The 12,720-nt window shown below is 38.6% G+C and overlaps 1 protein-coding gene across 8 annotated transcripts in view; it reads left to right on the forward strand.

Moving 5' to 3' along the window:
- The window catches only part of PTPRF (protein tyrosine phosphatase receptor type F), a 588,039-nt gene that overhangs the window by 549,497 nt on the left and 25,822 nt on the right, over positions 1 to 12,720 (forward strand). For 7 of the 8 annotated variants that reach the window (XM_087960145.1, XM_026665718.2, XM_026665721.2 and 4 more), the window contains one exon: positions 4,625 to 4,722. In XM_087960145.1, the coding sequence (XP_087816271.1) occupies positions 4,625 to 4,722 (98 nt within the window). Of the gene's footprint in view, positions 1 to 2,537; positions 2,571 to 4,624; positions 4,723 to 12,720 lie in introns of all 8 variants that reach the window. The other variant, XM_087960151.1, reaches the window with a different exon arrangement.

Consider the following 12,720-nt stretch of genomic DNA (forward strand, 5'->3'; position numbering starts at 1 on the left):
ATAAGGCAGCATTTTCTAAATTTATTGCTTTTGGGGGGTTATTTCACTCTCATCTGAGCAGATTTGATTTGTTTTCTCACTTGTTCATGCGAAATAACTTGCCACCCTGCCTTCCTTAGATGGTGGACTTTATAAAGCACTTAAGCCATTTTAGTAATTAAAAAAGGACGCATTTGGCTTCTGAGCTCTACACATAAGTTGGGGCATTTTTTCCTTAATTATATGAGGGGTGAAGCATTTCAGGGTGAGATCTGCAAGTCTGTTTATGGCTGCATGTAGCCATTCTTTCTCTACAGCTATACATGATTACTCCGCTCAGGTCATCTTAGAAATGGAGTAGAGATTAGGGCTATTCAGATTGTGTGTGTGTGTGTGTGTGTGTGTGTGGTGGGAGGCAGGCAATTAATTTCCCTAAGGGGGCCACATGAAAACTGGGACTGTTGTGGAGGGGTGACCCAAAGGGGAGGCATGTACTCTCACACATACATAAATTGAAAACCTTAGCAGTCTCCTTCAAAATAGAAATAATACAGTTGTATTGCATGCATGATGTACACTACTTATCTACATTTGATTTATGATCTCTGATCGACCTCAGGGAAACTGGACAGGGACAGCCAAAGGGCCAAATGTGTCTTGGAGACCATAAAATGCCTATGTCTGTATTAAAAGATACATCTTGAGGAAGGTAGATTAATTTTTATGTTCAGTCTGGACCAGAACTTGTGAGCCCTTGCTCCCATTCTTTGCACCATTTTATTTTATCAGTTGATTTTCAAGACTGATACTTTTGTTACAGTCTGAACTATCAGTTGCCTCCATCTAATCTCACTTTAGGCTGAGTTGAATAGATAATCTCTGGAACCAGACAGCCACGACTAAACCATCAGCAGTCTGGTAATTGTTATCTTTGGTAGCAACTGTTCTGACCCAACCGGGTTCCCAAAGAGCAAACACAAACAAAGACAGCAGCTCCCACCTTTTAAGGTTTAATAACTAATTCTATTCTGAAGGCTGCTTTCCACTAATCAGCTCCAACAAGAAAGAGCCTTGCCAAGTTGTTTGTCAAGGCTGCCAAAAATCCAGAGATAAGAACTAATTTACAAGATTCTCCAAACACGAACTAAGATGTCCACCAGTTGAGCTTAAGAGCTTCTTTGCTATCTTTTCCAAACCTGGCTTTTATCCTCTTGATGAAGGGGCCATTACCTTGCAGCCTTACTCCTGAGTCGCCTGTGCTGCTGTAATTGTTCTTTCCTCTGAGCAGTCCTTCGTGCACGTGTACTTGGCACAGGCTCCTCAGGAACCTCCTCATCACTGCTGCCAGCCTCCACAATCTCTGAAGGCAGCAGTCCACTCCCTGATGGTCCTGGCCCCTCATCAGAGTCCTCGCTCTCCTCAGCCATCTGCACCTGCTGCCACAACAGCAACTCTTAAAGTATGAAAGGTCCTGCTCAGTACATAATTAATTAAACTGCTCTACTTCAGTATAAAGCTTTCTACCTTAATAATCTCTATTTCACAAACAGTTCTTACATGAGTTGTCAGTGTCTTTACATCCATGTTGTGGCCACGATTCCCGAGCCTATGCTGTCAGAGGAAGAGGACCTGGAAGATGAGGAGGAGGAACTGGGAATGTCTTCCTCCCCAGGACCTTCCTCCCTGGTAATGCCTCAGGTTCCATCAGACAAACGAGAGGAACAGCCTGAGATTAATCAGGAGGAAGGCATATTGGAGCAGCCCCTGACAGGGAGTAAAGAGGAAGAGTGTTGGCTCGATCCTAAACAGCGTCATAGGGAGAAACGTGAGCAGCAACGTAGGAGGCGTGGGAGGGTCAGAGAGTGAGCTGAGTCATTGAGCCACACCCCACAGGGGATAAAAGTGGGTGTGTTTTCTCCTGAAAATTTGTACGGGACAAAGTTTAACCTTACTTCAGATTTTCTTTGTGGACTGCCTTGTGATTTTCTGTGATTAAAATTTTATTTGCTATCAGTTCGGACTTGGCAGGCAGGACGTGGTAGAATGCCAAGAATATTATCAGTTCCAAAGAATTAACTCTGTGAAGTCCGAGCCAGCTTGCCTGCCTGTGTTTGTGTGTGTGTGTACTCTTTCATCTTTTCGGAAAGAGGAAAGGCGAGACAGAACACATTCATATTCTTTTTCAGCTGAGGCAGGTTTGGTAGCATATTGCTGTTATGTGATTGAATAAATTCTGACTGCACTTTGGTCATAAGATTCCTGTAACAAAGAATGCAAGGTCTTATTTATCATTAGGTTTGAGAAAATCCTAACTATTTGTACTTGAGGCAAGCTAACATCGGTGATAAATTTACCTGTAAAATAATCCTTGTTGTAACTGATACTGTTTTAATACTGCACCTACTATACTTCCATATGTGTAACTTGTGTGGAGCTAAAATTGTTATCCTCAAACTTGGTTTTGAAGATGGTGATGAGGACTTTTGTGTTACCTTTTGACCTTCTCTTACTCCTTAACTTTGCCTTCAGCAACAGTAATGGGATTTCTGTTCTTACAGGTGCCAGTGGCCCCAGTTGCCCGAATATATCAAGTTAGTTTTCTTTCCACCTGCTTTGCTCTTTTACTCACTCCACGCAACGCCTTCTTTTCCATCTCCTTTTGTTCAATATCATGAAGGTTGACCTCACTCACCACAGATTTAGTAATATCATGACCACTTTCCAATAAGCCAGGATGTTTCATCAACACAAGCTTTTGGTGGTTCTCACATAAGATGCTCCAGCTTGCACAGGAAGAAAGAAAAAGGAGTTTAAAGGTTCCCAATCTTCTCAAAGGTTCCAATCCTAAATCTTGAAGTTCCCAGCTGGGCTGAGGCATGAAATTGTAGCCCTAGGATAAGACTATGAGGAGTTAATTTGTAATATTTTGTGGAAATGCTCACCACCCAAAATTGGTCCAGTAGGCTTATACTTAATCATCCCCTGAATTGCACTTCAACTTTTATTATCTTGGAAATACAGGTAGTCCTCAACTTACAACCACAATTGAGCACAACATTTATGTTACTAAGTGAGTTTTGCCCCCATTTACGACTTTTCTTGCCCCATTGTTAAGTGAATCACTGCAGTCATTAAATTAGCAACATGATTGTTAAGGGGATCTGGTTTCTCCATTGACTTTGCTTGTCAGAAGGTTGCAAAAGGGGTCACATGACTTCTGAACACTGCAACCATCATACATATGAGTCAGTTATCAAGTATCCGAGTGTAAAATCATATGACCCTGGGAATGCTGCAACGATCGTAAGTGTGAAAAATGGTCGTAAGTCACTCTTTTCAGTGCCATTGTAACTTTGAACAGTCACTAAATTAACTGTTGTAAGTTGAGGACCACCTGTATCTTGTTGAATCATTTTCAGTCCAAGTTTCCTTGCTCTCTTTTTCTTTCTTTCCTTCCATCTTACAGAGCTTCAAATAAATCAAGCATTATTGTAGTGATATTATGATGCTTTTCAGGCAAAGAAACATTTGTGAATTGATTGGGCCCACAGGGTTGTAGAATTTGGTGTTCATGTTCTAAGGAGGAAGAGAAAATGAATGTTGATGCTTGAAGAATTACCAAAGAACAAAGGCAAAATTAGATATCGGAGGTGGAAACAAAGCCTAGTATTATAGTGAGACCACTGTTTAACAGGCTCCTATTTTATACATTTCAGGTACAGTGGACCAAATTTCTATGCAGGAATTTTCTTACCCTCACCCCTGGTGTAAAAAAATGACAAATGCATTGCACCCAAAGTAGGCTAGTGAAGCAGTTAAATTTATGTTGATTCTACATCTTTTATCATCTAGACTGTTTGCATAATTTGTCAGTATGCAAACGACACATGATATCCTTTGTATCAATTTTTATCATCGATGTCCATTTAGATTATTTGCAGGGTGACCTCATTACCTCAACAATGTCATTCGACAAATGACAAACTTGCTTCAAATGGTGCAAACTGTCCTACTGAGGTACTTTCATATTAAATGGATAGGGTACTATCTCTCTTCAAATGATTAAATTAGGGTTTGATTTAATTATGTAAGTTGAATTACGCATACTCAAGAAAGTTAATACACAATCTTTCTAAATGATAAGATTTACTCCTGTTTCTTCAGTGGACGTACAGCTTCTAATAATTACGACTTGCCTGCCCCAGTCAGTTTATGGTAAATAAGCTGTTGAGAGAAACGCAAACTGTTCCTCAAGCATCTGTTCACAATTTCTGTTTCTGCACGGTACTGCATATTGCTGACATGAAATGAAGACACATACCCATTCTTCAGGAACTTTATTGCTATCCCTGCAACCTTATTTCAGCCTATAGGGCATCTCTTCAAGTCTTTTCACCTTTTGTAGGATGTTGTTATATTTGGAAACCACGTGGTTGATTGTTGTCTCAAGTAAGCATGAACAGATACTTTCTGCCTTTTTACTGGCATCGCATGCCACATTGACTTTTTCATGTTCCGTTCTCTGTGCTACTGCTATTCATTGCCATCAGCTCCACTATGCACATATGAAAGAAGACCTCTCCTTTTAGCTAAAGAATTATTTTTCCTGATAGTATGTTCCCCTCTGTTTTGTTTGATCTGACAGGCATGCGTGACCATCCTCCCATTCCAGTAACAGACCTTGCTGACAATATTGACAGACTGAAAGCCAACGATGGACTGAAATTCTCCCAGGAATATGAGGTGAGAAGAAGGGAGGTGGAGGTAGCAAGAGAGTGGACAGTTCAGTGGGTTTTATTTATTTATTTGTTTGTTTGTTTGTTTGTTTATTTATTTATTTATTTATTTATTTATATCACACCTTTATTATTTTTACAAATCACTCAAGGCAGCAACCATATCCAATACTCCTTCCTCCTCCTATTTTCCTCACAACAACTCTGTAAGGTAGATAGGGCTGAGAGAGAGCGACCAGCCCAAGATCACCTTCCTGACTTTCATGGCTAGGGTAGGGCTTGAACTCATGGTCTCTTGCTTTTCAGTTTGGTCCCTTAATCACTAGAACAAACCGGCTCTCCAGACAAAACTGGCTATCCTTTATCCTAAAAAAGGATAACTGTCTGTGCTGTAGTTGACTGTGTAATAACATAATCATGTCCATATTCACAGTTTACGAAATTCTACTGTTTGACTACCAGTTACTCTACTCTCAAGTCTTCTAACATCTACTGATTTACTCTTTGCTCAGTCGTGACTCCTGGTGGCTTATATAAAATAGAAGAACAAAACTAGCACAATTATACAAAAACAAAAGCCAAATTGAAAGTTAAAAAAATGATCGCCCATATAGTAAACTACTTTACTAAACTCTAAATGCCCATAAAAGAGCTTTCAACATCTTGCCAAAGTGGTGTTCCAGGTAAACTCTGGGGTCATTGCATTCCAGTGCATGAGGGCCTCCACAGAGAAGAGCTATCTTCAGGTTTTTGTCCTTCTGAAATCTTGTAGGAATACATTCCCACAGGCATGCAGTGACTAGGCCATCAGTAGCAAACATATGTAAAGTCTGAAAGGTGAAAAACAGCTAATTCAATTGGAGCTGGGAATCTATTAGCAAATCAGTGTAGTAATGAAAGAACAGGTACCTATAGTACTAAAAATCAGGAATTGCTTTGAAGTCCTGAATCTCTTTGGTTGGAAATCAGAGGAACTGTAAAACAAACTGAAAGAAATTATTAAGGATGAATCTGAAAAGAAACTGCCTAAGATCAAGAAAGAGAAGAAAGCAAAATGGATGTTACAAGAAATGGTGGAAATTGTCACAAAGAAAAGAGAAGCCAAAGCCAAGAAAGACAAAGCTCTCAGGAAGGAATTTCAGGGAGCCTTTAGAAGAGACAAGAAGCAGTATTATAACAACACCTGTAAAGACATAAAAGATGGAAAAGCAAGGAACGTTTTCCAAAAAGTCTCTGAACTCAGAAGGAAGTTGCAATCTTGAATTGATATGCTAAAGGACATTAACAGTCAGATAATACTTGAATTAAAGGTGACTGAACAAAGATGGAAGGAACATACTGAAATTCTGTACAATATAGATATCAGCATCCATGTTATACTAAAAGATGCTCTGTACTTACAAGAAGGTCAGTTCTGAAAAATTAAGTTAAATCAGCATTTCAGTTGCTACCATGTTGGAAATCTACAGGAATTGATGGAATAGCTACAGAATTATGGCAAGGAACAAAAGAATCAGTGAAAGTCCTAATTATGTTTTATCAGCAAACCCAAAGAACCAAACTGTAGCCCACAGAAATCAATCTGCCAACTATTTGTGCAATATCCTTAATTCCGCATGTTAGAAAAATAATGTTTAGTCTCATCCAATGCAGATTAGAGCCCAACATGAAAAAGTATATGCCATATATCCAAGCTGGCTTTTTAAAAGGCCAGAAGAATATTTAAAATGGCAATTCTGGAACATCTCAATTTTCTATAAACAGGTTAGGAAACAACAGTATGGACAGAAAGCCTATAGATAGGAAACTTTGGTAGGGAAGGAACTTGGCAAAATATTCTAACTTCAGATTGGCAGCTGAGTGAACAAAACAATATGCTCATTCCTTATTTATTCAGCTTCTTTGCAAAATGGTATAGTGAGGGTAGCTTAGAAGTTGAGTGGTTTTAAAATCAATATCCTGTATTATGCTGATGACACCACCCTGATGGCTGAAAATTGAAATAATCTGTAAGCTCTAGTAATGAAATTCAAGGAGCACATTGAAAACATGTAACTTAAGTATACAGACCAAATTAATGACCACAGGTACAGCAACCAGCCTTAGAACTGACAATGATATTGACCTAGTAGATTGTTTTTGCCTTTTATGATCGACTACTATATTAACAGCAAAGGAATCATCAGTCAAGAAATATACCACATACTAGCACGTGGTTGAATAGCAATGAAGGCCTTGGAAAAGCTATTCCAGTGTTGAAATGTGTCTAGACCTACAAGGATCAGAATGATACAAACATTGTTTTTCCTGGTGCATTCAATAGAAGCAAAAGTTTTATTTGGAAAAAGCAGGACAGAAAGAATATTGATGCTTCTGGGCTTTGGTATTGGAGAAGATTCCTGTGGAATCTCAGATTGCAAACTATCTCCTTTAGGGAATGGGTAATCTCATCTAGAATACAGCTGGGACAAGAAAAGTTCTGGAGAAGCAGCAATTTTATCTTGCTAGGATCTAGTTTGAGCTTTTACCCATCCGGAAGATCACAGTGTTTAGATATGAGAACATTTCCACAATATCTCTGATTCAGCCTAGGGTGGCAGTGTAAAGCAGATAACCATCAAGAGTATTGCTATACAGAATAAAAAGGGGTGACCTTGACAGATATAAGTAAGATCCTTTATCTAAGCAATGAGGCAAAAAAATGTGGATTAAATTCAAGGCTCTGTTACTATAAGCAATCTTAATAAAGATGGTTTAGTCTTCCAGTGGATTTGCTTTCTGGTCTGGGACTAGTATCAATCTTACAAATCTAACTGTTTTACAACTCCTCCCTATCTTATAGTCTTTTTTTTTTTTTTTGTATATTCTGTATATCTTAAGCCATATTTTATTCACCTTGTTACTTTGGTAATAGATCTTGCCTGCATCTGTGAGTTGTCGTTTTTATTCTGTAATTGCTGATAGTGCATACCAGTCTGACAGATGACCTTTTTCAGCAGCAATACATAAATGTTAAAGAGATGAAGGGAGAGAATCAAAGCTTGTGATACCAAACAATTTGAATGATGTCACCATTTCTGGCTTGAACCAACCACTGAGATAGGAACAGAACAACTGGAAATCAGTGCTTCCAACTTCAGTTGCTATGGTCCAGAAAGATACTCTGGTTTGTGGTATTAAAAATTCTAAACAGGACCCAAGACAGGTCCATATCGTCCTCCTATGCCATATCTTGGCATAGATCATCCAACAGAATGATCAATGTCATTTCCATTCCATACCAACCCTAAACCTCTAGGATTGACAGCAGTTGAGTTACTTCATACTTAATAAGCTTTCTCCAAAAGGAGAAATTAAACACAAGACAAGAGTTTTCAAATAAGAATGGTTCAACCAATGGCTTTGTTTAGACAGGACACATCGCTGCCTTTTTTAAGGTGAGCAGCATTATTGCTTCTCTCAAAGTAGCATTTAACCATCCAGTCACTCATGTCTTCCTTGCTGTCTGAAGGAAGCAAATGGGACAAACGTCCAAATTACACATAACAGTACAAAGAACCTGATTCACTCTCTTAGTTTCTGAAAGCATAAACGAATCCCAGGTAACATTGCAAAGTATTACTTCAATCAGAGAAATCCTGGAAATGCCTGCTTCAGTTCCTCCTGTGAGAGAAAAAGCAATGAGAAAGACAAAATTGACCTGCCTCATTTCCTCTTTCAGTAGTTCACCTGACAGAGAAATCTTCCTGTCATGATTGGCTGCTTAGTTTTCATTTCCCTAGGCTTTGTCTCAGCCCACAGCTTAGATTGACACATCATATTTAGATCTCTTTTTACCTCTTTCATATTTGAATCCTTTTGAATACGACTTTTCCCCCTTTGCTACAATTTATACCAGGATTCCAGGTGGTTTATAACAAATCACAATGATTATCAAAGCATCTGTCATTCTAATAAACTCTATAAAATTCCATAATATAAAAACTATATATAGCAGTTTTCTGATTTTGTTATCTGAAACCAGTACACATACTAATCTGATCATTGTCACATTGCATTTTCTGTATCTCCTGAAGTTCTGAATAACTATATTTCGAAGGTGAAACTTGGCAGTAGTCACTGCAGTGATTGCTGTGATGGAGTCCAAAATAATGATATTATGAGCACAGGAATTTCCATGAGTCTTGTTTGCTAGCTGGTTTGTCTATGATTAAGCATTTACTGGGAAAATGATTAATTTATAAAATCGCTGTGTTGGAGGAAATTCCATTGCAAGATAAATGTCTTCCTGTGCTTGCATCAAACTCTGTAGGGTCTTAGTTGGTGGTCATGGCTTGGTGGTCATGTGACTGGCTGGGCATGGCCAACTCAACATCACTCACATTGAGGCACGCATCTCCTTGCCTGGCCTCTCATGACTGTGGGAATGCTGCAACAGTCGTAAGTGTGGAAAATGGTCATAAGTCACTTTTTTCAGTGCCATTGTAACTTTGAATGGTCATCGACACAAGTGAAGTACCAGCAAAGGAGGAAAAAAAACCTCACAGAAGTTCCAGAGACAGGAAGTCTAGTCCTGCCAAGAATGTAATAAGGGTTAACGGAGATGCAGTTTCTGTAAGCAACACCAGAATGTTCCCTTCCTGCCTTTCTTACACGATTAGGCCAGTAATTTCTTCTAACAACCAGTTCTCCAAACTTCTTAGAATTCTAGAGAATAGGTGCGAACCTGTAGAATCCCACCCCTGAGTATCTCTCAAAATTAGCATTTCATATATTTGTGATCTGCGGCTTTTCAGCTCAGTCTTTCTAATTCGAGCTCAAGCAAATATTGGCTATATTTAACTGACAATAAATGACCTTTAAAAATGTCTAACCAATTTATGGGTAAAGAAATAGACTCTGTATCTGACATCTCCAACAATTTCTAAGGACAGGTTTCTTTATTAGCAGTAACAATAGGATTCACTACTGAAAAAGCCCATGTAGAGTTCCCTCATGATACCTTCCCATAAGAATTAAGTAAAATATGGAAAGCCAGGGAGGCTGTAGAGAGTAGAGAGGTGATTATTCAGTGAAATATATGACATTTGTCTGCATACAGTGGCCATCTTCTAACTAACTACATGAATGCACAGCAATTTAAATGGGAACAGGTAGGAAAACAAATGCAGTTTCTTTGCCTTATATTTGTATTGTGGTTATTTATTTGTTTATTTACTTATTTGGTAAATATACTTTTGCTTCAGGATTCTGTTTCCTATAGCAAAATGCAGCATAATCAGCCAGAATAATTCCCCGGGGCTGATTGTGGGGATAAAAACATGAACTACTGATATACTTGCATTTACCTAACATTAGTTTAGCAGTTAAAGATGCTGAGATTGTCAGCTGGAAAGACCCAGGCTGCATGTGACGGGTTTCTCACCCCAGCTCCTGCCAACCTAGCCATTTGAAAGCATGCAGATGCAAGTAGATAAATAGGTCCCGCTTTGGTGGGAAAGATTACCGCATTCTGTATTTTCATGCTGGCCCACAGAAACAGATGGCAAAAACATCTCTCAGGCAATGCAGGCTCCCTCAGCTAAGAATCAGAGATGAGCATCGTGACTGGACAGGCGAAAACTTTAAACCTTTTAAATCTTACATGTATTCTACTTGATTTATACAAACTCTGGGTAATTCATATAAGTAAAAACATCTTAAACAATAAATAAAATTCCATCATTAAGAATTAATATACAAGTTAAATTTCTACAATTGTTAGTCCACAAACTTTCACCTGGAAAATACATGTTATCCATATAAGGAAAGATTCTATACATTTAATCCTGGAGTGCTTTGGGAAGAAAATGTGGAGTGTCTTCGCTATGGAGAAATGAAGCAGAGGATTAATTTACAAATTTAAGATAAATCTTAGTGGCTTTCAGCACAAACTGTCATGATAGCCAAACAGAAATTTAAAAATGAGAGTTTTAAGCAGCAAAAAAGATGTTTCAACAACTAAAAGCAGACTTTCAGGATCAAACAAGAAAGGATAAGGAGAAACACTTCAATCAAGAATGTCAGCAAAAAGAAAATTTTAACAAAAGGATTTTTTTTTTTAAATCAGAAAAATAAACAAGAAAATGTATAGATTTTTTGTTGTTAGTCGTGAAGTCATGTCCAACCCATTGCAACCCCATGGACAACATTCCTCCAGGCCTTCGTGTCCTCTACCATCCCCTGGAGTCCATTTAAGCTCACACCGACTGCTTCAGTGACTCCATCCAGACACCTCATTCTCTGCTGTCCCCTTCTTCTTTTGCTCTCAATCATTCCCACCGTTAGTCTCTTCTCCAGTGAGCCCTTCCTTCTCATTAAATGGCCAAAGTATGGTATTTGAGTTTCATCTTCTGGATCTGGCCTTCTAAAGAACAGTCAGGGTTGAAGAATAAATAATGGAATAAATAATGGAAGAGATCCAGTAGAGGCAAGTGAGTTAAAAGCAGACGGTAAATTGTATTGAAACCGTTTACAAATGTGATTGAAAGACTGAACAGAGTGTATACTAAGAAAGTGACTTGCTAGAAAGTAAGATACCACAAGGAATAGGTCAGCTATGCAATAGAAAAGTACAGAATGCAGACATTGAATAGTGTGAGTTGCAGAAAAAGAAATGTCTACTGTAATGGGCAACTATATGTCAGTAAATGTGGAACAAGACTGGAAAAAATAGAAAAGATCAGCCATTTGCTTAAGAAGCCTTTCCAAGCATGCCCTGATTATCATAATCTTTTTTTTTTTTTTTTGAATGAGAGAAAAGACACTCTGTTTGATCCAAAGCTACCAAATGCAGGCCCTGGAGTTAGATTGCCCCTCCCTTAGTTATGTAGGAAATCTGTGAAGATGATCTTTGTGGCTAGGCTTTCAACTGTTCGATGATTTTCGCTTTTATGCTAGTATTGATTTAAAAGTTTTAAACCTTTATATTGTCTTTTAGTTTTAATTTTTTGTTAGCCACCTTGAGCACTTGTCAGAGCATGTAGGGTATAAATTAACTAAATACATATAGAAGCACACCTTTGTGTTCCACATACGGTAGACAATCTTAGAAAATGAGAATGGTGGGCAGTTACGGCTGGTTTGGAGAAGGAAATGGATCCAGGGTGTAGGAAGAATAAATAGAGGCTGTGGTGGAGAGCATCCTTCCCAGTTTAGCAATTGGGTGTTTTCATAGTGTCCATAACAGTAGCCCTTTTGTGAGAAGACTACAATATGATATCAAAATTTCAAATAGCTGCACTTCCTCCCTATGGAAATTGAGAAAGTGCTCTGGGCTTAGATTTAAATGTTTTCTTTATATGGCTCTTACTCTGAGAAACCAAATCATATTCATTAAATGCAGGTACAATCTTCTTATAAATATACACAGACACGGGCAATCTCTGTAGTATTATATATTCCTATGTAATGGAATGTGCATACATTGTCATAAGAATTTTTCAACCAAATCCCAACAGTCTTTTGTCCATCAAAGAGCACTGCTTGCACTGAATGAATTCTTGAAAATCACTGCTTCTGTTGCTATTTCTAATTTCCTGCCACCATGGAACAGGAGGGAGAATAACTTGGGATATTTCTGAGCAACCTCTTCCCTTGTTCTATACCATTAGAGTGGAAACTCCCAGTATGCATGCTTCATTCTTTCCGAGATAACACTGAATGCAATAGAAATCCCTACATGTTCCACTTCCCAACCACCTGCTGAGACAATATGTTTATAATTACCCCTTGAATGTTCATATAACGCTATCAAATGCTCCTGTGAATCTGCCCTGTATTACTTTCTAACCCTTCCCTTGCAACCATCTGCCACAGCATTAGGAGCCCTTCAGCGCTCAGGCAAGGTGAAAATTGATAGTTTTGTGGTGACAGCTATGGACAAGAAAGAGAAATGTGGTCTGTGCCTCACTACAGCTCTCTACCTTCTGCTAAGCAGCCTCCCGACTTCCCCTTCCACCGTTTC

This window comes from Notechis scutatus, chromosome 3, assembly GCF_049901735.1.
Source record: "Notechis scutatus isolate UNSWTSFEM ecotype Mainland chromosome 3, rNotScu1.2, whole genome shotgun sequence".
NCBI lineage: Eukaryota > Metazoa > Chordata > Lepidosauria > Squamata > Elapidae > Notechis > Notechis scutatus.